Source organism: Pochonia chlamydosporia, chromosome 1, assembly GCF_001653235.2.
Source record: "Pochonia chlamydosporia 170 chromosome 1, whole genome shotgun sequence".
In the NCBI taxonomy this organism is placed as follows: Eukaryota; Fungi; Ascomycota; class Sordariomycetes; order Hypocreales; family Clavicipitaceae; genus Pochonia; species Pochonia chlamydosporia.
This window is the reverse complement of record NC_035790.1, coordinates 5,206,534-5,234,452: the sequence shown is the minus strand read 5'-3', so window position 1 is coordinate 5,234,452 and position 27,919 is coordinate 5,206,534. Positions and strand designations below refer to the sequence as shown.

The 27,919-nt window shown below is 49.7% G+C and overlaps 4 protein-coding genes across 4 annotated transcripts; 2 read left to right on the top strand and 2 right to left on the bottom strand.

Annotated features, from left to right (window-relative positions):
• Positions 1-1,597: 1,597 nt before the first annotated feature.
• Positions 1,598-3,985, top strand: VFPPC_01372 (C6 finger domain-containing protein; the record flags this gene model as incomplete). The annotated part of the gene is made up of 4 exons (XM_022428222.1): positions 1,598-2,259; positions 2,320-2,733; positions 2,795-3,321; positions 3,384-3,985. The coding sequence occupies 4 exons, from the start codon at positions 1,598-1,600 to the stop codon at positions 3,983-3,985; spliced, it is 2,205 nt and encodes a 734-aa protein (XP_022284736.1).
• A 4,214-nt stretch (positions 3,986-8,199) lies between these two features.
• On the bottom strand, positions 8,200-9,430 carry VFPPC_01371 (Copper fist DNA binding domain-containing protein; the record flags this gene model as incomplete). The annotated part of the gene is made up of 2 exons (XM_022428221.1): positions 8,200-9,242; positions 9,319-9,430. 2 exons carry the CDS (start codon positions 9,428-9,430, stop codon positions 8,200-8,202), a joined length of 1,155 nt encoding a protein of 384 aa, XP_022284735.1.
• A 10,948-nt stretch (positions 9,431-20,378) lies between these two features.
• Positions 20,379-20,837, bottom strand: VFPPC_18714 (hypothetical protein; the record flags this gene model as incomplete). Its single annotated transcript, XM_018281210.2, has 1 exon — positions 20,379-20,837. One exon carries the CDS (start codon positions 20,835-20,837, stop codon positions 20,379-20,381), a length of 459 nt encoding a protein of 152 aa, XP_018149802.2.
• A 2,007-nt stretch (positions 20,838-22,844) lies between these two features.
• VFPPC_01369 (sensor histidine kinase/response regulator) lies at positions 22,845-27,362 on the top strand (the record flags this gene model as incomplete). Its single annotated transcript, XM_018281209.1, has 3 exons — positions 22,845-25,269; positions 25,324-26,897; positions 26,958-27,362. The coding sequence occupies 3 exons, from the start codon at positions 22,845-22,847 to the stop codon at positions 27,360-27,362; spliced, it is 4,404 nt and encodes a 1,467-aa protein (XP_018149801.1).
• Between the last annotated feature and the right edge of the window lie 557 nt (positions 27,363-27,919).

Here is a 27,919-nt window from a genome sequence, read left to right as displayed (position 1 = left end):
GTTCAGGGACCCGAAAAGGTACATGTATTGATTGGTAAACATTCTAGTTCATAGCAAAATTTGAACGGTGGCGACGCCGAATACTCCTGCCTTCCGGCTAGGAGCTAGTCAGCTCACCGGAAAAGAAGGTAAGGAAATGCGACAAGTGAATTTCCAGGAGGGAGGCATCTGGTTGTGAGCTGACGAGGGGACGGTGAAAATGCGAAACTTTTTATACCAAACTGGACATAAAGTAAGCCGGAATGCCAGGACCAACAGCAGACATGTGTCCGTCGATGGGGCTTTTGTCTGTGTGGAGGTTCAAATGCTGTCCAATCAGTTCGACATGGAATCAGTTCAATCGCAGACTCAGGCAGGAGTCAGGCCTAGCTCCTTCCAGTCATCAATTGCAACCTTGAATATGCAAGGGCAGACCTTTGGGTCGATCAGACATTCATAAATTGCCATTAATAAATGGACATTAATTGGAACATGCTGTGCGCACGCCATTCAAATCAATTGCAAGACAAACCCAGACTTCACCGTAAATCGATCCTGCCCCACAGTGTGGTGCATGATAAATTGTGAATGCAAGTTGACCAGACCAGACCTAGGCCAGACCGACCTCCTCTGTTTCGGACAAATGCACAGAGGGGAGCAATCTACTCCGAATTCACCAAACAGGTTGTGTCGAATTTTTGTGTCGGATTTCAAGGCTAGCAGACTGTAGTTATTCCGTACGGTCCTGCAAAATGCCTACCAAATGGTCGACAGAGACGAATTGTCAAGGAGAAACCAAGTAATAATGTCCATGCTAGCCAAAATGCAACGCCAGACTGCACAGCGTGCCAAGTGCGGAAAGAGTTGCGCCGCCAGATCGGAGATGAAACATGTTGACATACTGCATGCAAGCCGGAGCAGAATGAGGCGTCGATTTTGCCCACTAACGGGGATCGAGGTCTGGTGCCAAAAATACACAGCTGAGTCAGCTCCAGTATCCGGCAACTGACCCGTAATTACCAAATATCCCAAGTACCCTGCATGGGGCAGACAGTCGATCATGCCGAAGATTTGCCGTCCAGCCGAAAATTCTTCCATCTCCGTCCTCAGATCTCAAGGGGTCAAAACCATACACAACCACGGCGCCGAGTTCTTCCTCTTCCGTTCAGCGACGGGCCCATCGCATTTATCATCCTCCGATCCAGAAAGCTATTGGAGCTGTAAGTTGATGCATCTCACCTTTACCTGTTGATGGCAACACACCAGCATTCGCCCACGAACTTGGTCGCGTGTTGCGTGTTGCTGCGTGGCATTTTGGATTTTGTTGTTTTAGAGTGGAATCTGGCTGGTCGCGCAACCATGCTAACGATGGCTTCAGTTGACTTAGACGCACACGCCGGCCAACAGCTTGGTGCAATCGCCCATGCATTGGCATTTTACGACCCGAATTCCTAAATAAATATTCCAACCGTATCGAATTGTTGTCAGCCTATCCAGGAATTCATGTTGTGTTTCATCAGTGAATAAAACCGACGCCGGTGCCCCATATTTGGCAAGGCCAGCCGCCAAACCATCACCCACGTCGAGAATACAATACCGCCTCGCTCCTGTTGTCAATATGAGTCCAGGCAGAGAAGGCGAGGCCGAGGACACGACAGGATTGACATACCCGTCACCTGGCGCGGAAGGGATGGAGTCAGGACCATTTTATCACAACGCTCGCGAAGGGCCTCCAGAACATGAAGATCAAGCTGAGCAGCATGAAGCTGAAGACGTGCATGCGCAGGAGCATGAACAGACCCAGCTGTCTGCCCAAGACGACGCCGCATCACAGCATCATGCTTCTCGCCCAGCGAATTTGGAAGAGCTTCAATTAGCTGCTCAATTAGGTCAAGGCTTAGCTGGCGCCTCCATCTTGCCAGCTACCGACCCGAATATGAATGTTGAAGACCCCAGCATGCGCAACATTATGCCACATCCCGAACCTGACCAGCACCATACACCATCCTATGTGCAGGATACTCCTACAACCGACCCGATGGTTCAACATCAGATGCCTGTTCCCGTTGGCCATCCCTTGCCGCCGCAATATGCGATGGGGGATGGAATTCCTCCGCGCAAGAGATCCAAGGTGTCGCGTGCGTGCGACGAGTGTAGAAGGAAGAAAATCAAGTGCGATGCACAATCTGATTCGGGTGAGACCCCGTGCTCTAGCTGCGCGCGGTCGTCTATTAGATGCTTGTTTAGCAGAGTACCACAGAAACGTGGTCCTAGCAAAGGGTACGAACAGCGAAATGCAAGAGGAGTAGTATACGACTAGTTGGCTAACAAGTATTTCAGGTATATTAAGGAGCTTGCAGACCGTATTCACAGCATCGAAAACAAACTAGAATCCGAGGGCAATCTCAGCCAAGACGATATCGACAAGTTGTTTGCGACGGACCGCTCGAGGCATAGCAATGGCCTCGAGGAATCCACACGAAAGCGCCCCTTTTCTAGTATTTCAGCAGGAGATTTCACAACACCAACAAACGCCCGGCAAGCACCCTGGGGTTCAGAACCACGATCTATTCAGCCTGCACCCGGACCCGGGGAAGGGTTTGGCCAAGAATACAATAACAACAACGCCTTGGCACCTCAGCCATCGCCAATCAAACCAGAAGATACCCCTTCAAAACAGCCCGCCACATCAACAGATGTTCCCATGGTGGATGGAGAAGACATTCCTGCTGTAGATGAGCAGATTTTCCATGAGTACGTTCTCGTTCTTGTGTAGCTCGCATATTACTCATAGCCAAACTAACACATTTAATAGGTTTCTCATATCAGTCCAGCCACTCTACCCAGTGCTGCCAAACGATATGGCCAGACTTCAGTCGTTACTCTCGCAAGCAAATCCAGCAGTTCGGTCGGCCTTTTCACTCGCTCTGTCGTGTGTTGGCCAGCCCCCGTCTGACAGCACCAAGATTGCCAGTTCACTTCTGCACGAATGGGAAAGCAGCGATGCTCCACGCAGCCGAGCCACCGATATTGTCCACGCCCAGACTTTATTATTACTGATCATTGATGCTGACTGGCGAGCAACTTCTACACTCCCATTTCTCCTGGCTCGGGCAGTGGCTCTCGCCAACTCAATGAAGCTTTGGAAATCTTCAATTCTGAGCCAAACGACAGAACATGACTCTGATGATCAATTGTGTGTCCGAATATGGTGGTCTTTGGTGCTGATGGACAGATGGCATGCTGCTGGAACGGGCCAACCAGCTCAAATTCCGGACAGAAGCGCCGTCGTTCCAGCGGGCCTCGAGAACATAATCGGAGAGGTATCATATCACTTGCTTCGTGAGTCTGACTTGTGCTTCCCGAGTGAAATGAGTAAGCCTATGCTAACCCGCGTTATACAGGTTTGTCAAAACTGTTGAACCGAATCTCTTTTGTCGTGTCGACGTTGCAGACCGGATCATTTACAGCCGAGGGTCCCATGGCCGCCATCTTGACCGATTACATTGAGAACTACCGGGAGGATTTACCTGCGCACATTGATGCAGCAGCGTATCCAATGATTCATCTTGCTTATTGGCACTGCCGCCTTCTCGTCACCATGCTGACCCCAAGCGCCACGCCGAAAGAGATTTTCTGGCCAACGAAAGAACTGGCTCATCTGCTGTCTGTGAGCCCGGACTTGAAGAGCCCGTTGATGAATCATTTTGTCTCGCTTGCCACCATGTCATTAAGCAAGTTGGCCAAAACGGAGTCCACACGGGAGGAGGCTGTCGATATCATAAGGGATATCGTCGAAAAGTCCGGCGAAGGACACTGGGATGGCGTGAAAGACAAGCTCGCAGACAGGTTGAGGCCAGGCTCATCTTCTGCTGCCGAAGCGGCGGCGAGTCAAGGACTACAGCATCTTGCAGATCTTGCAACAGCACATGAGGGCATTGGTGCAGGAGAGGAGGTTCCGTTTGGCGCGGCTCTTACAACCGGATACCTAGAGGTAGCGTCATGAGTGTGAAACCGCACTTGGAGCCGTTGACGTCGACATGTCAAACTGATCCTCGGTGACGGGACAAGTCTCAGAGACCATGTATGTTAAAAACAGAGAGTATGAGAGTGGTTGCCTCGATTTGGGATGCCCTGCTCTCAGGGATTGAGTGTACAATATACCCTATTAGTTGTCAAGTTGCTTAGAACTATATCATACCAGACTACAAGTCGCTCTGATAGACATGCTTGTTCCCGTCTCGTCTATTACATTCCTGCCAGCCACACTATTCCCATGTGTGACCGTGCCCGTGCCTCATTTTACCCTGCCAGCTGCCGCACTACTGACCTGGATGGGTCATAAAACATTCCGTTGCATTCCGCATAGCCTCCCCGCCAATTACAAAGTGTACCACCAAAGGGACACTAGCAAAACGAATCAATTTAGCATTTGATTGCTTACCTAGGTACCTAGGTATCTTAGAAGAAGTCACATATCATGGTTATTCACTTACAGGCTTCTCACTGTGGCAAGGGATGTGCTTGGTCCTGCCCCCATCAACGACCTCGCCGGTACCATATCGGTGGCCGGCAATACTGCTATGCTGGCAATGCTGACGAAGCACGTTCCAGTTAGTCTATTACTTTAACCGCCCATCCTTGCTAAGGTTGGTAGTACGAACCCCCCGCGGCCAGGTCAAATAAACAGAGCTGCTGGTGAATAGGGCCATGACAAAAACGGCGGTAAACTTCATCATGGAGAGAGAAATGGATGAGTTTTAATGTATTTGATAGTGGAGGAATGTTGATGTACATAAATTCTTAGATGGGAGAGTAAGAGATGGACTAAAGGGGGAAGAAATTGATTCATTTTGTTCCTTTCCCCAAGTGAAGAGTTGAGTGATGAACGCAGGGCAAGCAAGTTGCGCTTTGGGCTGCAACTTCCTGCTTTGCCTCTTCAAAATGAAAGTGTGAGACCGTCCATAAGCTTGTAATTGGTCATTTGTGAAATACTCTTTGAATACTTGTCGGTCAAAACAAAGCTGCTCTGCTTCAACCCCACCCTCCCTATCCCTAAGTCAACGGTGAATTCGTTGGCATCCCGGGTATTTTAGTTGATGATTCAATAGTTTGTACTGGATAAGAGGGCATTTTTATTTTCAGTGACAAACTATTGTTCACGTCCTCTGTTCAATAGAGGAGATATTGTATGGCGTGGCTCAGTGAGACTTGCCAGACGGTTTGCGGACATTTATAATTGGGGGGCATGTATGTCTCCTGGAACAATAGTTGGTATTACATGCAACAGGTGAGATGGGCCCCAAGTGTAACTTGTGCTTGATCTGGATGCCTTGTTGAGAATCGCAACGGAGCAAGTTGCGGCAGTTGGGTCTCATGAGAGTATAGCCGTGGCCAAGTTTGGGGAAATATACAGGTAGGATAATGCCTTAAATCGGCTTGGATTTCGAGAGTATTATCTGTCGCTTGTGGTTTATTCACCTGTTCTTCGTGCGATTATAAGTACTGCACCGGAGAGTTAAAACAACATGTGCGCTTCAAGTCTTGTAACTGAGAGGCATTTTCTGAACGTAGCTGACAGCTGCTGTGTCTCATATCTGGTAGAGTTTCTCCAACAAGATTTCGAAAGATGATGCTTTAGTACCAGACATGTCTTGCTTATTTACCCGGTCTGACATGGCAGTGCTGACAGTGTTGACATGGATCGTAATATGAGCGTATAGTCGGGAAGTGAACTGAACGTATTATAGCGGTGGACAGGAAACAATCAAGTTATAAAGATGCCTGCTAACAACTTACCATCCTTTATATACCACGTAGCAGTCAATGGTTACGCCAACTTCTCAGCTTATACATTCGTCTGGTGTGCAAACACCACACACTTCTCCACCACTTCTACATGTATTCCACGCAGATTGTCGATATTGAAAACCAAGTCCATAGCAAGCTAATACCGCCATCTCATGCTCAACACAATAAACCAAGCATCACCCTCATACATGGATCACCCTCCAACTACACCCACCAGTGCCACCTTCACAACCCCAGTCCATAACCGGCGCCCATGAAAGCCAAAAATCGTCAGCCAGGAAAAAGCAAATTCATACCAGTTGACATGCAAAGTCAGACAAACATCCTTCCAATTAGCCCTTCTAGAAACATTAAACCCGCCCACCTCCGACAGAGACCCGCCGTTCCCCGTCTCAATCTCAATCCCAACCTCAACATCAATCTGCACCGCAGCACATCCAGTCCGCTCCGTCTGCACATTAAATGTAGGTCAATCAATCCCCAGTGCGTAAAACCAGCCCCATCCAAGCAAGCCATAACTTGCCTGCTTGCATCGCCTTTAGCATCGACATCCTACGCCCCATTCCCAGCCCTCAAAAAATTGTGGCCGAAAAAGCCACCGAGGACCAGTTTTCCACAAAACGAAGACACAAGACCCAGTCAAGTTCAGTGGCATTCTCGATTTCTCCATACGTACACAGGCACAGGCACAAGCACAAGCACAAGCACAAGCCCAGGCACACGCATAAAAAAAAAAAACTTGTGTTCTTGTACCTAGAATACCACCTCCGTACTTTGCATCACGGGCGTGGCAAAAAGGGGCAGGTCAAGAGCTCGCCGAACAAAAGGCCAAAATAAGTGGATCGCCAGTCGAACGCTGCCAAGCCAAAAGGTCCCCGATGATTCTGGTCTGGTTCTGGTCTGGTCCGGGTCGGCGTCTTGGGCGTCCGGTCAGGGTATCGTTGACGATGGGCAAAACCACAATCCTCCGTGCATGCAAACGAATACTACCTTGACATTTGATTGCTTTTGAGTACAGTACGGAGTACCTGCACCGTCGACACGATACTACTCCATGTCCGTACTTGAGTACCTAAGGTACCTAGGTAGGCACTTGAGCACACGGAGAGGGCCGAGATGGGGCCGGTGTCAGTTGAGTCTAGTCAGGCCCCAACCGTGAAGGTCGACTGGAGTCTTCAGATGTCTGGTCTGGTCTGGTTTGTCGGACCGGGTGTGACGCTCTGATTGCATCGTGGCCGTTTCGCCGCTTCGCATGCAAATACCACTTCGGCTTATGTGTTTAGGTCTGCTGCATGAGACTTTCATCAGCATTGCTGACTGTCGTGCATCTGTAACAAATTCTTTACATTGGCAGACTAGGCAGATGAGACACGAATAGTGCTTGTGTGTCCATATATGATATGAGTGTGAGTATGAGTGTGAGTGTGAGTGTGTGATAATGTGGCTCCAAATGAAGCCATCGAAAAGCGCCGTCTATTGCAAGTTGCAACTCTATATGCAGTCCTCTGTCCAACGTAGGAAATAAGTAGCAAAAGAAAAAAAGAAGACGAAAAAAAAAAAAAAAAAAAAAAAAGACATATCGCATCCGAGACAAACAATGTCAAATAGAAACGATGCTCCCAAAGAAATAGGATCCGGGTACAACCACAAAAGTCTATCTACATCCCATATATCCATGTTTTTTTATGTTCGTATGTATGCCTTCCAAATCCTCAACCCGCTTCTTCTGTGCCTGTATAAATGAAGCCAGCCGAAACCCAATTGCACCACTCCGCGTTTTTCTGTAGTATTTGCATGTATATGTCATATTGCCCTCCCAAATGCTCCATCGTGGCTTCGTAACAGGACGCAGCAGCGCGACTGTATGAAATGTATTCAAAAGACAGGAAAAGAGACAGAACCACCCAACCGATATGTATAACGAGTATAAAAAGAAATCGCACTTGTTCTATCGCTGCCGTTTCCATGGATGGAAGCCAAACAAGAGCCATGCCCCTGACACCATACTCCCTACCCCGTCTCTCCTAGCCCACCCCTACTTCAAATCATGTAGAGTGAGTGGCTTCTCATAGTCTACCCCCAAAAACACCAGAACAAAGCAAAATTGTGAACCGATCAAGAATTGAAGAATTGAAGCACCAGGAGCTAGCTACCTTGCCTGCAAGGTCATGCACTTGCAAAATTGCAGTGCATTACGCGCAGAAAGCTCTAGCTTGGGAGTCTCGCGGCAAAAAAAGATCAATTGGGCGTGCATGGACCGCCAACCATCAGTTTCGTCGTCGAGGCGCACCCAGTATTTCCACATCATCTGCGCTGCTTTACCCCTGGATAGGGTATTTCCGCATGTCGAAAAGGAAACCAAAATAAAAGGAGGAAAAGGCAAACTTTTGTAAACAATCGTAAGTCATTTCATAGTTCCCAAAACGGTCCCATCGAGGTTGCAGCCAGTTGATCTGGGCTTTCATCCATAGTGGTGGCGATGGCTTCGTTGTAGTTTGGCATCCAGAAAGCTGGATCTTCTTCTACCATGGATATGGTTCCGACAGCAATATTGTTTTCTGTGCTCTTGTTGTAAAAGCTGTCATAGTCAATGCTGGTCAGGTCCGTGGCGCTGCCGACAATGTTGGCTTGGCGAATGAAACTACTTGCACCAAAGCCGCCATCCAGCTCTCCATCTCCATTGCCCATGAAGTCCTCAACCTCAGAAACTTCGCCAGATGTTGACGTAGTGTTGGCCAGACGCGGTAGCTGATCCGAGCCGCTCCCGAAATCAAAGAGGCCGTTGAAGCTCTGAGCGCCGGCTTGGCTGTAGCTCGACGGAGCAAAGTTCTCCGGCTTGGCCTCGCTTAGGTCATAGTGGCTCCAGTCAACAGACGCCGCACTGAGGCCAGCGCTGAAGATCGGTCCATCTACTTCTGAGGGGACACCCGAGCCAAACATTTCAAAGGTGCCGTTGTTAACGTATGAAGGGTATTCGATGCCCGACAGATCCAGGGGAGGCAGTCCACCTTGTAAGTGAGGAAAGCTGCCACCGGACATCAGCGGAGAAGCAGTCTCCGACTTGACACGCCGTTGTTCGCGAGCTGTCGCAGCCCGAGAGCGGTTGCTGAAGGAATCGGGGAGTCGTCCGTCTTGGTATAGCATGCTCTCTGAGCCGGCACCAAGACTGCTGGCGCTGTTTGTGGAATTTACCCGGTTGAGTTGATACGGCCCGCACTTTTGAGCTGCGCGATTGTGCTTGGTGGCTGGCTTATGATTGCCATTCTGGTCAAAAGACAGAATGCCGTCTGAGTGGACTGTGTTGGCTCGTCGTCGTCTAATGGGGGGCTTGGGCCGTGTAGCCGCAGCTTCTAGAGGATCGCGATCGGATTCGGCTTCCGGAACGGTGTCCAAGGTAGGTTCCTTCTTATGAGCACAGGTGCAGCGCCCACCATGATTGCAGCAACAGGTCTCTGTGAATCGGGTATCTCGTCAGAACTGAGTGTCACGGAAGAAATGGCCCCAGAATAGGCCAGGGTTCAGGCTCACCCTTATGCCCGTCAACAGGCTGTTGCAAGTGAGCACACTTGCTCGTTTTCTCGCCGCAGTCGCACTTGACGTGGGAAGAGCTGACTTTCGCATTGTGCGACAGTGGTTGCATTGCGACACTGGCCGGCCCTTTTTGTTAATGTGTTGCAGCGGGCGATCTAGACAAATAGATGCGTTAGAAAGAAATATACGGGAGTAAAAGGGTGACGGCCCAAGTAAGAAGAGCACTTCCAGAACTCTAGATGTCACAAACGGGGTCTCAAGAGCGCTCGTTGTTGCTGGACAAGCGAAAGGTCGACCACTTTGCAAGCGAGGAGGGGTCCGTCGTGTAACCAAGCTCGAGAGCAACGGGAATCAGGCATTGGGACTTACCAGAATGTTGACAATTGCTCACACGATGACCTCGAACGCAGGCCTCGCAGGCATACTTCTCGCCGTCTATCAACATGGTTCGCTGCCGCAGTGGTGGGCGTTTGGAAACGTGACTGTTTGTGAAGATGTTGAGAAGGACGAAGACGGAGGGCAGGAACGGAGGCAGAGATGGGGACAAAAGCAAAGGCAAAAGGCCAGTCGACGTGGGTGTGAGTGCTCAATTGTGTGAGTGGCAGTGATGACAGTGGCACTGGGCGTAGTAAGCCGAGTCAGTTGTCCTGGCTGGTCTTCTCGCCGTCTTAGGTGGGATTGACTTCTGCCAGACCAGGTTTGTTCAATGTGCCCTGGCTGTCAGATGGATCGGTTTTCTGGCTGGCTTCAGTCTGATGTGCTCTGTTCTGCGAAAGTCACTGTAGCGTCAACCCTCAATCTGGTTGGTGTTGGCGCTGTGCCAATGTGGGCAAGGCTGGGCCGGCGCTTGCCTACAGCGTGTCTCAGAATGGCTGTCGGCGGGTCGGGAGACCAGACAGTTCAAACTGGTGGGTGCTCGTGTGGCGTGGGCTTGCAGTCACGGATGGATTTTCAGAACAGAGGGCCAAGTGAGCCTCCCGAAAGTGTGGCACTGGATAAGTTGCACCAGACCAGGTCCAACAGGCGGTCTCTTCTCCGTAGTCTGGACAAGCCCACCAACCGACTTGAGCAGAGATGCTGGAGAATGGAGACAGAAATGGAGACGGGGCGCCAGCAAGAGAAGAACTAGGGTCTCAGTCCCCTCAAGGTTCAGTGTTCCTTGTCTCCGGCTGAGTCTGGGATCCACGGTGCTTCCGTTTTGAGGAGGAAGCGCGGAGGCAATGACAATGTATGTGCAATGTGTTGTAAAGCCTCTGACTGAAGCTGAAGCCCTGGCGAATCCAACAAAGGAAGCAGACAAAGGTTGAGCAGAAACGACTTGGCTTCCACGACACTCGGGAAATAATGAAACGTCAGAATTCTATACAGATGAGAATGACTGGTATCATAAATGGCAGCGAGAGGGAGCATCATATTAAAACTTTTTCGGCTGCAAGTTGGCTTGGGGCTCTGGATAGGCGGATCCCATTCACAATTGACCCGGGCTGTGAGCATGCGAGCATGCTGGGCTCGTGTGTTGAGGTGTGTGTGCATGCCTGCGTGCCTGCTGGTGTCTGGTGGTTCTTCGCAAGTGGTCCGTTCAGTCTCTTGCTCGTCAGCAAGTGGTCGCCAAGTGGTGTGTGTGGGAGACGGCTGGGTTGAATGGTGGAGATGGACCGTGAGTCGGTGGGAGTGGAGCCTTTGGGGGTCCGTTTTGCCAACATTGACATGGAACCGTCCCCGTTTTTGCTGCCCTGGAGATTGGAAGACCAGTCCAGGTTCCTACACGGCAACAGGGTTAGTTAGCTGTCAAGCAGGTCGGGGGAATGGCAGGTAGCCGCAGGGTACATGTAGCATGTAGCAGTTGTAGTTGCAGCGCGTGTCCGGTCTGGTCGCAGGTGGCCAACGGAATACCTACAATAGTAATAGTAGGTTCGGGTCAGTTGGTGTCTCCAGATGGCCCGTTGGCATGAGACACGCACGGAGATGTGCAAGTAACAGGCCAGACGTACCAAGGGTAATATCTGAGATTGAAACCGGGGGTCGAGATGCGATCGGCCTATCGTATTATGTACCATGTGTGTTTGGTCATAATAATAATAAGAAACAGGGACCACACAAGACACATGGAACTGCAAGAAAAGAGAGCCATTCCGCCGGACTCCGATTTCGTCGCTTCGACGCTGGATGCGGGTGACGTGCTTGTTTTGTCTTCCGAGGTTTGGGCAACATCGACCTTTGACTGTCGGCTTTCCAAGTTGAATGCAGGCCTGTATGGCCTAATACTCGAGTGGACGGTGAAGGAAGATCGCAAAACACTTTTTTGTGCCTTCACCTCCATGTCAGGATACAGGTTGGCGTCAAATGCTCGCCTGGGAGCAGCGTTGTTCCAGCAGGTCCAGCACATGTAGAAATTGTCACGGCTAATAAAGGCTTGCGCCCGCCCCAAAATCGGATGGTCGGGAAGAGACGCAGCGGGCTCAGGAAGGCTTGCTTCTGGTGTCGTCAACGTGCAGCTTTCGCACAACAGAGCCAATCGTTTGATGCGGCCGGGGAGGGGCGGTATCCATCAATGTTCGAATCAATTCATTGCGGACGACATCTGCACTGGGTATGTCCATCCGCAGCGATGTGCCACCTTGTCAAGGTTTCGACACGGCAGACACAATGTGAAGCTCAATATCGACCTGGCCCATATCGATGCTCAGGGGCCTAGCTCACAGCGCCTCATGAAGGCTGTTCAGGCAATTTTGTCGCTCAAAAGACTTCAGCTTACCGCGTCAAAAAGCGGACGGTATGACCATTTGAGCTCAGAGATATGAGACAATCCCATGACCAGCACTGAGGCTGCCTGATGAACAACCGCGCGTGTGTAAACTAGAAAATATGTGGTGTAGGCTGGGTCATCAATGGCGTGCAGAGTGGCTCGAGCAGCGAGATATGCGTCATAGCAATCCTTGGCAAATGTATTCCTGTGCCTGTGGTCCATATGTCCCCTTTTGTCGGTTGGCCTCGAGGCAATGAGTAAGTGGAATTTCAAATGCAGAGTCCTGGGTCATATGTCGGCCAATGTCGTCAACATTGTCCCAAGTTCCCCTTGGTCTCTGCTTCATACGCCGCGAATGCTGGAGCCACCCACTGAACACCTGAGTTTATGCCGTGATCTCAATTGAGTCTGACCATGCAAACCAGAGCCTGCAGAGGTGTTCCTGCTTGTCTGCCTGCGTCTCGTCCAAGTCGACATTCGCCTGAATAGTCGGCAACCAGAGTTGCCCGTCCAGAATCGAGTGTTGGCTAGATGCGGGTTACAAACATTGGCAGGTCTTGTCGCAGCACAGTACTTGGGATGTACAGTGCGTTTGGCACCAGATGGTGTATGGCGCTCGAAACGGCAATCGGTGGTATCAGACCAACAGAGCGCCCGTGCCGCCAAAGCCACACCTCCTTGAGCCTGTTTGGGGCTGGATCTTCGTTATTGTCCGCTAAAGTCTCCCTGTTTCGTTGGAGGTCTTCAAGAAGACCGGGGGTAATTGCTGAAGTAAAACTGATGCGTAAACGAAAATGAGGTGATCTGGTTGGAAGAAGGAAAAGGTGCAATCTGCCATGCCCAAACTTGCAGGGCTTTGGCTACTGGTTCACGACACCCTGCCTATGACCATTTCCCAATAGCTGTGTGCAGATGTTCATACCACACTGACACTGGCAGGGTCAATACTGTTACATGTATTGGAGGGGAATGATGAAAATTTGTGAAAATACTTTGTCTGTGCCGCTTCAGAAGCCGGTCCAATTCGGGATGCAGACCAAGTCTGCAGAAGCTGGTGTATGGGAAGACTTTGTGAAGGGTCAACATCGATGTGAACAGGCGTTCGACCGTGGTCTCGATTCTCAGTAGTCCGGCAAAGACTCGGAGAGTTGCGGCAACCACCAGGGCCTGGTTGTCACCACGATAATCGTGGTGGGGTGTTCAATTCGAACCAACAGCACTGATTTCAAGCCATTCCAAACAAGGTTGACAAGCCCTGAACTACTTCCCTGGCTGGTGGCACGAAATTTCTTGGCATGCGTAAGGTCCTTCGTTTTGAGCTGCCTGGACTTGCCCAAAGACCAGCACGGCCTGGGCAGGGAACCGTCCTCCACGAATGGCAGAGTCTCTCAGTTGGACACGACAACTGGGGGCTGGATGAAGGCTAGCCTGGTCTGCGAGTGCTCCTGGCCTGTATTGAATCGGTAGACGGTCCAATAGTGTCGTTGTCATGTCGCCTGAGACCATGACGCCATGGTTTATGAGGCTATCCGTCTTCTGATGAAGTTTCCACTATTGTAAAATGAAAGGCGAGTTCCTCCTCTGCATTGTAGAAACAAGGATCAGCAAATTGATGTTGCGGTGAAGGATAGAGCGGAGTAGATCTCGATAGTGGCAATGAAGCCAAATAGCTACGTACAACAGAGGCAGCTCACGCGACGCAAATATTGAATTGGGATGAGAGGAGTTGAGCACTGCCTTCGAGCTCGGTGGCCAGCAAATGGCTCGTTGGTGATGAGATCCACTGGCTGCAGGAATCCAAACTAGGAAAGGACGACCATGTCAACTGCTTGGGCAGGAGCAGGGCTGGCAGACGGAGAGACGACTCAGAATGCACCATTATTAGCACAAAATTCCAAAGTCTGGTCCATTGAAGTCTGGCGCAATGCAAACCAGACTGGGTATGCCACAGAATGTGCCAATTTCGACTGGTTGATAGGATCAATCGATGACACTTAGTATTGCAAGAACTGGCTCTATACGACACTCTTTGGGAGACAGTTCAGCCACCCTCCAACTTTGGTGACCAGGTAAAACATCATGGCATATTTCTTTCAGCATCTCTACACCCACGATTTGGTTTGTTTGGGATGCACGGCCTACCTTGGTAGGTGATCAACGCAGTCCCCAAGTGATCATGTTTCAAGAAAATATGAATGCTCGAGCCTTTTTTTTATTCGCCTTGCCTTTGACTGTGACATGTTGCATGTTTGCGTCTTCAGATGTGCAGTTCATGCAGAGTAGTGGCCCATGCAGTCACGACTGGAGGATGATCATGGTATGTAGGTGACATTCCGCCCAACTTTTGGTTTGCTTTTCTACATCGAATCCAGCTGTAAGATCTACGGTTGGTAGGCAGGAATTGAAATTGTCGAGCCCCATCCCTTAGAATCACTTGTCGACACGTCTCGCTGTGGAGCATTCATAGTCTTCGACTACAATGTCCACTGTCATTTCCTACTTCTCAACTTTGAGTACCATTGTCAGAGACCCAGTTGAAGTCATGGCCGTGTTCCGGCAGCTTTGCTGCCGCACAGTCGCTAAAATTACCATTATCACATATCACGATGTGAAGTAACAGATTCAGTATGTGCGACTATACCGTGCTGTGCAGTGTACTTTGCCTGTTACTGCATAGTTCAACAGACTCAGGACTCAACAGCAGTACAATACAATAGAAACCCCCCATGGATGCTTTGTTGCGTGATTTATACAGAACCTAGTCTTACTGTCGGCAACATGCATTGAATGGCCAGCCTGCTCAGCTAAGACAGGTTTGACACCTGAAAATTGTCCATGCCAGCTTCACATAAAGCATTGAACAATGGTGGTGGGCGCAGATCATAAATTGAACACAAATACCTTGCTCCGTGAAGTACAGCACCAGCCGAGACATGCATGACATTGCAACGTGCATAAATGGACATTGGGGGGATCTACGTATTCTCAAGTCAGTACGCCATGTATTGTGAGCACTGAAGCATTGTTGGAAATAATGCTCGGAGGATCCCACGTTCGCCAAGAATCACCCACGTTGGGATGCAAGTGGACAACTCTGATGGTCTGTCCAACCCTTGTGCAGTTGCTCGCACCGGAATCTGATTCAAGATTCTGGAGTTGTACTGTAGTGCCTGATTGGCGTTTCTGTCCAATTTGCTTTCGATGCAAATCACCACCCTGACTGCCATTGAGTTGCGAAAGGAATTCCCCAAGCGTCATGAGATGCCTCCGGGATGCAGATTTGCCGTAGACCCTCCCGTGCCACACGGAGAATCACATTGTTGGCTGAGCACTGCCCGTGGGGTTGGGAATGCCGATCCTCGATATGGGTGGAAATGTAAATTACACGGGCGAAGCGTGGAGCCTCAATGGTGACAGCTACTTTGCAAAGGGTCAATGTCTATTGCCCGAGTCCATTGTATAGAATTAGCAAGTGTCAGCAACAAGTGAAGTGTCTTGCACTCAAGAATTCCTTGGCCCCAACAAACCTGCCTGAAAGAGCATCGGTTGAAACAATTGGGCCGTGGATGGTTTGAGCTGCTGAGGCAAGGTTACGATACGAAGTTTAGAGTAGTCACTTACACGTTTACGTTATGATGTAAGAACAATGCTGAAGCTATTCCAAGACTCGTACTCCGTACTCCGGTAGCAGTAAAGACTGGCCGTGTCTTGGAAAAGACGGCGACATCGTGATCACTTCACACTGCAGGGCAGTGCCCATGCCTTTCTTGCTTTCTGGCAGGCGCCTTGCCGCAACACTCATCCTGACAACCGACAGGCTACCCATGGATTCATCGGAAACGTGTGGCTTCACCATCGCGTCAGTGTTTGGTGAGGCTGCTAGCAAGGAACCTCGCACTGTCCTGCATGTCACTCGAAAATGGATCGGAAACCTGCCCTCCACACCAACTGGCATCGCCTTCATTGGACGCCTCCGACGGATGTTCCTGTGCCCTGTTGGCCAGAGCGTTTGGACTTGGCACAGATCTTGTGGCAGCTCTCGGCACGAGTCGGCCTTCTAGAAGGACGGGCATGGATGGCATCCGATTTTCCTTTGTCTCAGCCGGGGGGCCAGACTCAGTCCTAGGAACAAAAGACCTGGCCATCCAACCATCGTCCCTTTCTGACACCTTCCGACACCTCCACACTCAAAATGTCATGGGCCCTTGTTGCAAGAAATCCCCACCATAACCAGCGCCAGGGCCAGTAAGCCTTTGACCCCGAGTGCCCCAAAGGTGTGCTCTGACACATGCTCTGTCGTCTCGCAAACAGAGCCGTAAACCATATTCTCAGAGCAGTACTCCGTAGAGATGCCTCGTGCTCTCTCTTCAATTCGACTGCCTTGAACGGATGACCCTTGAGTTTGCCAATCCGTATTGTCCTTAAACGGTGTATGGAGCGCTCTGTGGTTTGTGCCATGCTTTTCAACTGCTGCCTTGAGAGTTCGTGCTCAACTACTCCGTACAGGGAACAAGGACCACACATCCATTGTTTTGCCTTGGAAAATGCTTGGGAAACAGCCCGTTAGGTACTGTACTGTATGTATTGAAGACGCCCGTTAAAGTAAGGCTAAGGGGTATCTAGTACCCAGAGAGCATTCCAACAAACTAGCACGTAGCCGAATCCACTGGCGCCATTTGGTCAAGACATGCAGCCTCTGATGGACCCTTCATTTGAGAGTTGGGCGTCCCACTGGAATCGTTGCAAGCCCTGACCATTTTCGAGCAACCGCCATTCCCGCATCGGTCTGTTGTTACGTACTAGCAGCATGGTGACATCTAAGATGGCTGAATATCGATCCCCGTCTGCGCAAACTGTGTCGGCGGCTGCAGCTTGCAGAGATAGGTCATCCGTACCGTGCTCCGTATGGGTGTCTCAATCGATGAATTATTATTAGTTCTTGCAGTACTGTACTGTACTGTAACACGTTTATGCGAGTACTCAAGCAGCCCAGCTCCCTGGCTTGCAGCGCAAAAGAGTCGATGTGACCTTGAGTGTCAGTCCTGGATCAATGACGTTGTTTTGACCTTGGTGTTGTGGTCGGGCCGTCGTAGTTTCTTGCAAAGCAAAGCGCTTGATCGATGCCAACGTTTCCGCATCTGCAGTCTCCCGGCTAACAATGGCTCGTCAATGGTGTTCAAAGGCTTTGTTGGACGCATCAGGTGACCAACCCACCGGCGATTTCTGTACTCCGTACATACCTACCTAGTATGCTGTCCTCGGATGTCCTGTGGGTTAATGGGGTTCCATCTGTCAAGTATGTTCATTCGTTCCTTCAATCCATCAGGTATCCGTGGCTCCATCAACGGCTCCAGCTTTTTTTTTTTTTTATACCTTGGTTGTTTTGCGTTTACGACCATTGACCGCACCGATTTGCTAGATTGACCGGGCTTTCGTGACTTTGATGAAAAATTTCTTTGTGCCTTAGCATTCTGGCCTATAAGGGCCCCGGCGCTTGGGCCATGACTCCACTCGTTGACAGACGACAATTCACAACCGAAACTGCCAATCAGTGCCATATCTTTTCCCCAACCAAAATTTTCCATCTTCCTCTTCTCTTCCCCTTTAAAAAAAAGCCACTGCGATTCCGGACCTCTACTCTCACTCTCATTCACACAATCTCCTGCCGATCACGCTAAATGAATTTATGTTGAGGATTCGCGGAGATGCCATTCCTGGTATTAATATCAATTGGCTACATCTCGGCAAGCGTTTCCACGCTGGGAGATGTCAGAGCTTCACATCCATCATCTTGGTGTCGAGAGAAGAGCGGTGGCAGCACGCAAGCAAACCAGCCGGGAGACACGCAAACCGCACGCATATCATATCCAGCGTCAATCTGCGCGACGATGTGCTGTGACTGCGTTCTCCCCTGAGCTTCACTCCTGCTTATGCTCATGACTTGATCCAGCAGAATCTAGCACTGATGCAGTGCCAAGATCGCCAGAAGCGAGCTGTATCACATCACCACCAAGTGGCCTGGTGGCGTATTTGCAGAACCTCTACTGCTGCTAGCGCAATGATCGATCGACAATACCGCGCATGTATAAGTGATTTTGCCAGATTCTACGATGCTCTGCATTGTATATCGACATCTTCGTCATCTCCCATTGACTTGGATGTTTTCGCACTGGCATAGAACAATTCCACTCGTTGCTGGGCACCCGACTTTGAGACGTCGTCTTGATCGTCATGGACAGGTCGGGAATCAGCTGTAGTGACATGTTGTAATATACTCTATTGGTGGACTCGGATTCTAATAGCCTCGCATTTCCGTTGTTATCATCCGGATAGCCAAAATAAGTTGCTACACGTATCAAGTTGAAGCCGTTGAAATGATTTGAGGTATATCAGCCTCCCACTTCCGATTGGAAGGTTGAAAGCCCACACCCATATCATTCTTGCTATAATAGGGTTACTCGGTAATATCATTGAGCCGCCAATCTCCTCCAATACAGGAATCCTAGTAGCTCTAATTTAGTCGCAACCGTTAGCCGGTACATTTTGTTCCACAGGACTTCACGGCTGACAATTGTTTTGACTTTCGTGATGTAAGAGGTGGATATTACCTGGCCGAGTCCGCATCTCACGTCCCACTCTCGCAGTTTATTATCACTTCGATTTAAATACCCATTCAAAATATGACAAGCTTGCATTAACCGAGGACGAGAGAATTGGAAACAATGATGCGGTGGTAACTATTCTCTGCCACACGTTGCGCCTCCCGGGACTTCCGGGTAAGGCGGTTTGCGGCCCGTACGGAACCGGCGGACGCACACCGTACCGAGCGTCGGAACCGAACTTGAAAGACACAGGTGACGTAATATCCTGCGGCAAAAGGGTATACTGATTGAATTACTATTGTGGCAATCATGGAGGTCAGCAATTACAATGGAGAGGGAAATAAGACCCGGGAGTGTCAGCAAGTCCGGTCCGGGAAGTGCTTCCGAGTGGGTTGGTCATGACACAGATCGCCGCAAACAAGCAGATGCACGGCGTGTACGTTTTTGATAACTGATGTATCATTATCCTTGAAGCCGCTGAATGCGTGTAGGCTCAGCGCAAATAATGCTCCTAGCACAGTTGCCGATCAAATTATCCGCAACTTGGATAGCCCGAGGTCATTGTGACGGTACATATCTAACAGCTGCAACGGTACATATCTAACAACTGCAAATGCACAGTGAGCCGTGACGACACAGTCCTTTTTCTGTGTTGATTAATTTAGAATATGGACTAGGTTGATAGCAGTGCCGGTCATGTGGTCCATTGTTTATCGTCTCGTGAACGGGCTGTATGCTCTAGTACAGATTATGGTGCTTTTAGTCAGGCATCATATTCGCAATTGCAATTTTGGCGCTATTGAAGCTTCTGATGCACTGAATGTGAACCCGCTTATTCCGTTTGACTACTTGTGTAGATAATGGATAAAATCCACGAGAATAAGACGATTGGGGGATCCAACACTATGAGGCTGACACTCCGCCTGCAGTCTTTACTTAGTGTTGCCATCACATGGCATGTGCAATTCAAATCCGAGGCGTCTTTAAGTCAACTTGGTGTCGGTGGAAGTTCTTTGGCGACAGTGAGCTCCTGTTTACCTAGGTAGTTTTAAACGTACATGGAATAGCAAGAATGAAGGACATACTAGTTTGTCGAGGACTTGTACGTGATAGGTAAGTCCCAGATGTGTACGTTGTGCTATGTTTATTGTATTGTTTAGCTTACAAGGACTTAGTTTTGGACCGAAAGCTAGCGATGCGGGTATGTAATCCTAACGCTGCATATAAACGACGACTCTGTCTAAACTTTACGTTTGGCACTGGCATGCTGAGTTCGCTACGTGCCGCACCAGCGAGATTAACTGACAAGCTAGCCCCTTCTACACGTGAGGTTGCGCCGTTACTGCATTTAACGTTGTAACAGCGGGAACTACGACGGACGATACACATTTTCCTCACTGTTAGGTTCCCATATCTTAACCCTGGCTGGAACATGACGGGAGAAGTGGTCTCGCAGCCGTACCGTCCCTGGAAAGAGCTTATTGCGGGACCAAGCTTCCAGAAGTATCATCACCTTCCAAGATGAGGTTTTGTCGATACCAGTAGTCCCATTCCTTGAATCATTCACCATGAGGACCCCTTTGTAACTCACATATGGCCGTCATTCTTAGTTCACCGCTCTGTACTCCGTACGACCAGTCGGTACCCAGAAATGCAATATGACCCCAACACAACTACAGCGACGTATGTGATTAGTTCGACGGTATCATTCAGCCCTGAATAGATGTATGTGTCGACCTTGGTGGGTGCTTGCGCGCGCAATGGTAAAGAGTAGCCAGAATGAAGCATGAATTTGGGAACAAGAAGGATAGTACAGCCCAAAAGTAAGCATACAATTCTGATAATAGACTCACGCTTTGAAACCAACCCATTTGGATGATACATAGTAGAATAGTCACGCATTCACTCTTGCAAGCTGCATAACCCGGCCGCACACGGCAGTGCCATTGACTGAGGCTTCGCACATTGGGTTTTGACGTTGCCATCTCGAGAAAGGGCTCTTGCGATATCAAGTGAATCCAGGCGATGGAGTTCAAGTTTGCCGAACTCCTGCTCTGGCACCATATTGCCGACTGTTGGTTCTGCAAGCGACCGGGGGCGATACGAGATCTAGTGATCGCCAGCGCGAAGTTGGTCAATACGATCGGGTCAGTAATCGACCATTCCATCAATCAATTCCTGTCTCTGAAAGCACAGTCGATAGTGTCGACGCGAACACGGTCGGGGAAGCGGTTGTATCATAAATTGGAGGGTTTCCTCTCTAAATTTATAGAGTATTTGTCGCAAAGTTGAAGATTGAAAGTGGCATGTCACCTGTCATCGTGGATTCGACAAAGCAAAAGCCAGTTTCCCCTGGCGGATACCACCAACTGACACTATTGGCGCGGGCGATTCTGGGTCATCGGATCCACTTCCGGAGCAGATGCACCGGAGCAGGTACAAACTTGGCAGTTGCTATACCTGTAATTTCGGTCTCACGATGGGCGAGGGGCAAATAATCAAGCGGGAATAAGGATGCGAGATACTATGCAGGAGCTAAAGACACTTTGAAAAAGAGGTGTTTGCTCCAAATAGTGAGAGATATGCCACACGATACCATCTCTGCGATATGTGCATAGCGGCACAACTAGTGCTTGGCTCATCCAGATTGAGTAACAAGGAGAGACGAGGGAGGGGCAATGGGGCAGGGATTGGCACAGTGCGGCCAACACCAACGACATTTGGTCAAACAAGGAAGAACTGGTCCCGTTGTTTTGTGAGAAGCCATACCATCTGTCTGTTTCTGGAGGCGCAATGCGCCGATAGGAATTGACTTTGCAAAAAGTAATCAGTTGTGGGTTCCAGTAACTTTTGCAGAAGCAGCGAGATTTCGACATATTTAACGAATTAGTGATGACGCGAGCGCTAGGTTCCTATGAGCTAGCAGCCTTCATCCACGGGCCATATTTGTGGGAGATGCCGACGACTGGTCTGCTTGAGTCTTCTAGAAAATGAGCATAAAGTAATCCAGCGGCAGGTCCGGACTGTTTGGCCGTTTATCTGGTCAGTGTGAAGGGCAATGAATCGCCAATGACAATCACATGGCAGAAATGCTCTCCATTCTGGCACGACATGACTTGCAAGACCTGAAAGTGGCCCATTATCTTGCAAGCCAACCAGTTGAGGTCTCCGCAGACTAGACAACAGTCTCAACGGCGCCGTTCCCAAGGCACATGATGGAGCAATATTTTTTTTTCTTTTACCGTTATGCCGTGAAATGCGTGGGCCATTAGGATGCGAGACGCAAGGGAGTTTTGAGATGGTGTTTGGTCACGAAGGTGACGCGACACCAAAGACTGGGATTTTGGCACCAGATCGACATTCTGTCTCCCGATGGCGATTATGGAGGTGAGGTGAGGGCAGCAGAACCAGCGAGCGCAGGGACACCACCCTTTTGGCATTGGCATTGGCATTGGCTTCGGCTTGGAAACAGCATAAATTTTAAGTGGTAATTAATGCTGTTCGGTCCGTCCTATCCAAGTTCGAGGTATTGTTGCCCTCATCCTGCTCATCTTGTGCCTCAGCCACTCAACCACATTCATGGTCATTCTCTATAGTCCTTTCCGTTCGCACTGTGCGCCTCATACCCTCATACCCTCGAACCCTCCACTTTCTTCGCTTCGTGTGCCAAACTAGACTTTACCAAAACCCCCTCTACTTTCTACTAGAGATGCATGGCTAAAGATCAGATGTCCATGCAAACTCGGTCCTCGCGCCTGGAATCCAAGTTGCTCAGGTCCCATCCAAGGCCATCCTGGTCTTGTCCCCACACGCCACCTCCAAATCCTGAACTTGAACGTGTTCCCCCGCGGCTCTGCTTATCGAGTCTGTCGAGCTTGACTTCCACAACCTCTTGTGCGGTTACCAAGCCGTTGGATTTATTCTGTGCCTCTTTTTCCTTCTTGACGCAGGGGATAGATCGATCCCAACACTCTGGGCCTGGCCGAGGCATGATTGTTGAATTCTCCTACGCCTTCTTTTTAAAGAAGCTGCACCCGGACGCCACTTAAATCATCCCGGCATGCAGTGAGCCCATCATTTTCGCCACACCAGCTGCCTCTCCAACGGCTACGTCAAAAGCACCTTTTCTCGACATCACCAATCGTGACTATTAGGTCACTCCATATTATTTCATTATGGATGAATTGCAACGAAATGATAAAGATCCTTCGGCACCGCCCTCTGAACCGCAAGATCCGACGCAGCAACGAAAACTGACACCAATTGGTAACTTGCAGCTTGGGTCTACCTCAATACCTCAGCCCACACAGACTGCTGCGCCCGCGTCCTCAACAGAAGATCCATTAAGTAGTTTTGGCGGACCTGGTCCATTTTCACCATGGAGCGGAGGGTCGGAAATGCAGTTAGGTTACCCTTCTGCTGCGTCAGATATATCAGGGGATCGCGTCTTTCCGATCAGGTCTGTTGTTAGTGTAGACCCAACTCCGAGACACTCAGTGGTCGATGACAGCATGCAGCATTCGTCTGATACCGAGAGCCGCGGCATTGCCGGGCATCGAATGTCATATCGAGGAGACTCATCAAGTGATACAAGGAAGCTTGAGTTTGCTCCCATGTCCCCCAGTGCTGGTCAACCCAGTGGCCCTGGCGTCGATTTGCGCAGGAAGCGAGCAATGAGCGGGCCAGTGTCTAGCATACAAGCGGATGCGGTACGACACGGATCTGTGGCGCCATTACAGCTCGATATCTCAGCGTCAGACCATGAGAGCGAGGAATCCGGACCTTTGGGCGGCGGCCCAGCTCCAGCTGACCGAGCTGATACTGCATCAACCACGTCCGCAAATCAGTCACTGGGCGAACTTCCACACATGACAACTCGGTTTACGCACGTTGAGACGGATGAAGGGCATGCTATTATAACTGGACGTGATGGGGTATTACAGCAATGTGAAGACGAACCAATTCATACACCCGGAGCTGTGCAGGGCTTCGGCGTTCTTTTGGCTTTACGGGAAGACGGTAGCGGCAGCTTCTCAGTTCGCTATGCTAGCGAAAACTCGGGCAAAATTATTGGATATACCCCGAAACAGTTGTTTCGTCTCAAGAACTTCTTGAATATTTTGACCGAGGAACAGCAAGATAATCTATTAGACCACATAGATTTTATCCGCGATGAAGATGCTGACCCCGCCGTTAATGGTCCAGAGGTTCTCAGCCTCTCAATCAAGCCGCCAAAGACTGGGAAAAGTATCAAGCTGTGGTGTGCTATACACATCAACAACGCCCACCCCGATCTAATCATTTGCGAATTCGAACTAGATGATGACAAGGAATACCCATTGCGACCTGCCGACGAACTCACCCCAGATACACCTCACGATACCCTTCATTCAAACCCGACCCTGGAAGAGATCGAGGCTAGCACAGAAATTCTAAGCAAGCCATTACGAATTCTGCGCAGTGCACGGAAACGTCGAGGAGAGCAGGGAGCCATGCAAGTATTTGACATCATGTCGCAGGTTCAAGAGCAGTTAGCATCTGCCCCGAACCTAGAAAATTTTCTCAAGATTCTCGTGGGGATCGTCAAGGAACTGACTGGCTTTCACCGCGTCATGATCTACCAATTCGATTCATCATTTAATGGAAAGGTGGTTACGGAGCTGGTTGATACGTCCCAAACTGTCGACTTGTATAAAGGTTTGCACTTCCCAGCTTCTGATATCCCACGACAGGCCCGAGAACTGTACAAGATCAATAAGGTCCGCCTTCTATACGACCGGGACCTTGATACAGCACGAATGGTGTGCCGGACCAAGGACGATCTGGATGTTCCCCTCGACATGACCCACGCGTATCTTCGCGCCATGTCACCTATTCATCTTAAGTATTTGGCCAATATGGCAGTCCGATCGTCCATGTCCATCTCCATAAATGCGTTTAATGAGCTTTGGGGGCTGATTTCTTGCCATACTTACGGAGACCATGGAATGCGTGTATCCTTTCCAATACGGAAGATGTGTCGACTGGTTGGAGACACTGCGTCCAGGAACATTGAGAGGCTGTCGTACGCATCAAGACTTCAAGCACGGAAGCTTATCAATACAGCCCCAACGGAAAAGAACCCTTCCGGGTACATCATTGCGTCGTCGGATGACTTGTTGAAGTTGTTTGATGCTGACTTTGGACTTTTGTCAATACAGGGGGAAACCAAGATACTTGGCGCCATTGAGCACAGCCAAGAAGCACTGGCAATGTTGGAATATTTACGGATGAGGAAGCTGACTTCAGTTGCTGCATCGCAAGACGTGCGAGAGGATTTTCCAGATTTGAAGTACCCCCCTGGATTCCAGGTCATAGCTGGACTTTTATACGTGCCTCTCAGCGTTGGAGGTAGCGACTTCATTGTATTCTTCCGGCGAGGGCAAATTAAGGAAGTGAAATGGGCCGGCAACCCCTACGAGAAAGTAATCCGGGACGGCACCGCCGGATATCTTGAGCCCAGAAAAAGCTTCAAGATTTGGAACGAAACTGTTCTGGGAAAGTGCCGTGAGTGGAACGAAGAGCAAGTGGAAACAGCAGCTGTGCTCTGTCTCGTCTACGGTATGCGTGTATGGACTACTGTACAATATCACTTATGCTAACTAGAAATAACAGGTAAATTTATCGAGGTTTGGAGGCAAAAAGAGGCGGCACTGGAAAGCAGCAAACTTACAAGAATACTTCTGGCTAACTCGGCCCATGAAGTCCGAACCCCCCTTAACGCCATTATCAACTACCTCGAGATTGCCCTTGAAGGAACACTAGACCAAGAGACTCGCGAAAACTTAGCTCGTTCTCACTCAGCTTCGAAGTCATTGATTTACGTGATCAACGATTTGCTCGACCTTACAAAGACGGAAGAAGGTCAAAATCTGATCAAGGATGAAATGTTTGACCTGGATGCTTGTATAAACGAAGCAACAGACCCGTTTTACGTTGATGCGAAGCGAAAGGGTATCGATTACCAAGTCACAAAACACCCCGGACTTCCTCAATTTGTCTATGGTGACAGCCGGCGAGTACGACAGGCGTTATCAAACATTACCGCGAATGCTGTTGCCCATACAGAGCAAGGCTCTGTTCATATTGAAATGTTTGTTTCTGAAGTTCGAGACGGCATGGCCTTCATCGATTTTGTCGTGGCAGACTCAGGCGCTGGCATGAACCCCAAACAACTGGATTCGCTTTTCAGAGACCTAGAGCAAGTTAGCACCGATGACTCCGCATCGCCAACCTCCGGGCCATTGGACAGACAGCCCGAGACGAGAACCCTCGGTTTGGGACTTGCTGTGGTAGCGCGAATTGTTAGAAATATGGACGGGCAGCTTCGGTTGAAGTCTGAGGAGGGTCAAGGCTCCAGATTTGTTGTTCAGTTGCCATTCCAGCTCCCAGAGAATACACCAAGCCCGGAGTCGGGAGGGACAGCCCAAGACTCAGTGTCTGCAACTCAGCCGAACATAGCAGTCGCCTCCACGTCACCAGGTCTTAAGGCTACACCGGCCGGTGAAATAATGCTGATTGAGCGTGGAAGCAACATGAATTTGGCTGCTGACCTGGATAGAAGGTCAGCAGGAACAGGGAGTGCCGGCAGTCGCCGCAGTATCGAGAGCTTGATCAGCCATGCCAGTCAGAAGAGTGATGCTGATCGTCTGATTGATGCCATTCAAACCCCACTGTCTCTGACTGAGAATCAGACTGGATATTTTGTCTCTGGCCCAGGTTCCAAGGGTAGCACCTCACATGCGCCATCTCATACCAGCGGCGGAGCTGGAACGTCTTCCAGTCCCGTATCACACAAACAAAGACATGCTTCATCTACCCAATCACGACAAGAGGCGGGCACAGCCGAAATACAGGACTCGAAAACCCCTGTTAAAGCCGTCAAGGTTCCTGATGAGTACGTTGACATGCCAAATCGAAGTTCGAAAGGAGAAAAGTCCGGAGTCCTGTTCGAGCTTCCATCAGAAAAGTCACAGCAGAATCCAGGGACGGCAAGGGTAGCAGCATCCAGTGGAGAGCCTAGCCTCAGCATATTAGTGGCAGAAGATGACCCGATCAACATGAAAATTCTTCGAAAGAGATTGGAAAGAGCTGGTCATACTGTACACCATACTGTCAATGGTGAGGATTGTGCGACAGTGTACCAAGATAAGTCCTCTGAATTCGATGTAGTTCTCATGGACATGCAGGTGAGCATCCTAATTGCAGATCAAATGACCTGCCGACACACACTAACTGGCACAACGCAGATGCCCATTGTGGATGGACTGACTAGCACCAAGATGATTCGGTCGACAGAGCAATCTGACGAGCATAAGGGGCATTCGAAGATGGCGGCCAAAAACAAACGGATACCGATTTTTGCTGTTTCTGCATCTCTTGTCGAAGAAAAGAAGCAGATGTACGTGGATGCCGGGTTTGACGGGTGGATTTTGAAGCCTATCGACTTCAAGCGGCTTAGCACCCTTTTAGCCGGTATTTACGAAAGCACTACGAAGAAGTCTTGTCTGTATGTTGCAGGCGAGTGGGAACGAGGTGGATGGTTCTCGCTAAGCGACGGCGATGAGAGCGAAGCTGCAGGAAGTTCTCAGGCAACCCCTACCGTGGATACCGAGGGAAAACAATTGAACATAGACGCAACGACGGAATTATGAGACCTATGGGAACGGAGTGCTACATGCTCCGAAGGACAGGGACGTACAACGAGGAAACTTTCGACTGAATGAAACGAGCTAGACGAAGGAATCCGAATGACCACAAAGACATGACGGCCAGCGGATATGCAAAGCATTTTGGACGGCATATTTGGAACTGCACATGGAAGCCTGTATTATTTGATACCCTTTCTCTTCGCGGCTTCTAATATCTGAAAGAACCCCCCCTTTTTTTTACACGGCAAATATATACACGACTGGCATTTATATGACGCATTTGGAAACAAGCATACGGCGTTGGGGGACGTACGGGATTGGAGTCCACCAAGAAAAAAAGATAAAAAACGGAATCGGTGTCTGGAGCGTTTGGTATGTTTTGCGTTTGAATTGGATACATGATGCCTTGATAGAAGGGGACAGGAATGAGTTTTTCCATGAAAGAAATACACGCATATATCATGGGGTTGGGGTTTACACATTTTACCTGGTTTTCAGTTACAAGCGGAGGAGTAATAAGTTGCCCTGTGAGAAGACGATAATTGTATCAGTCTAAGGGG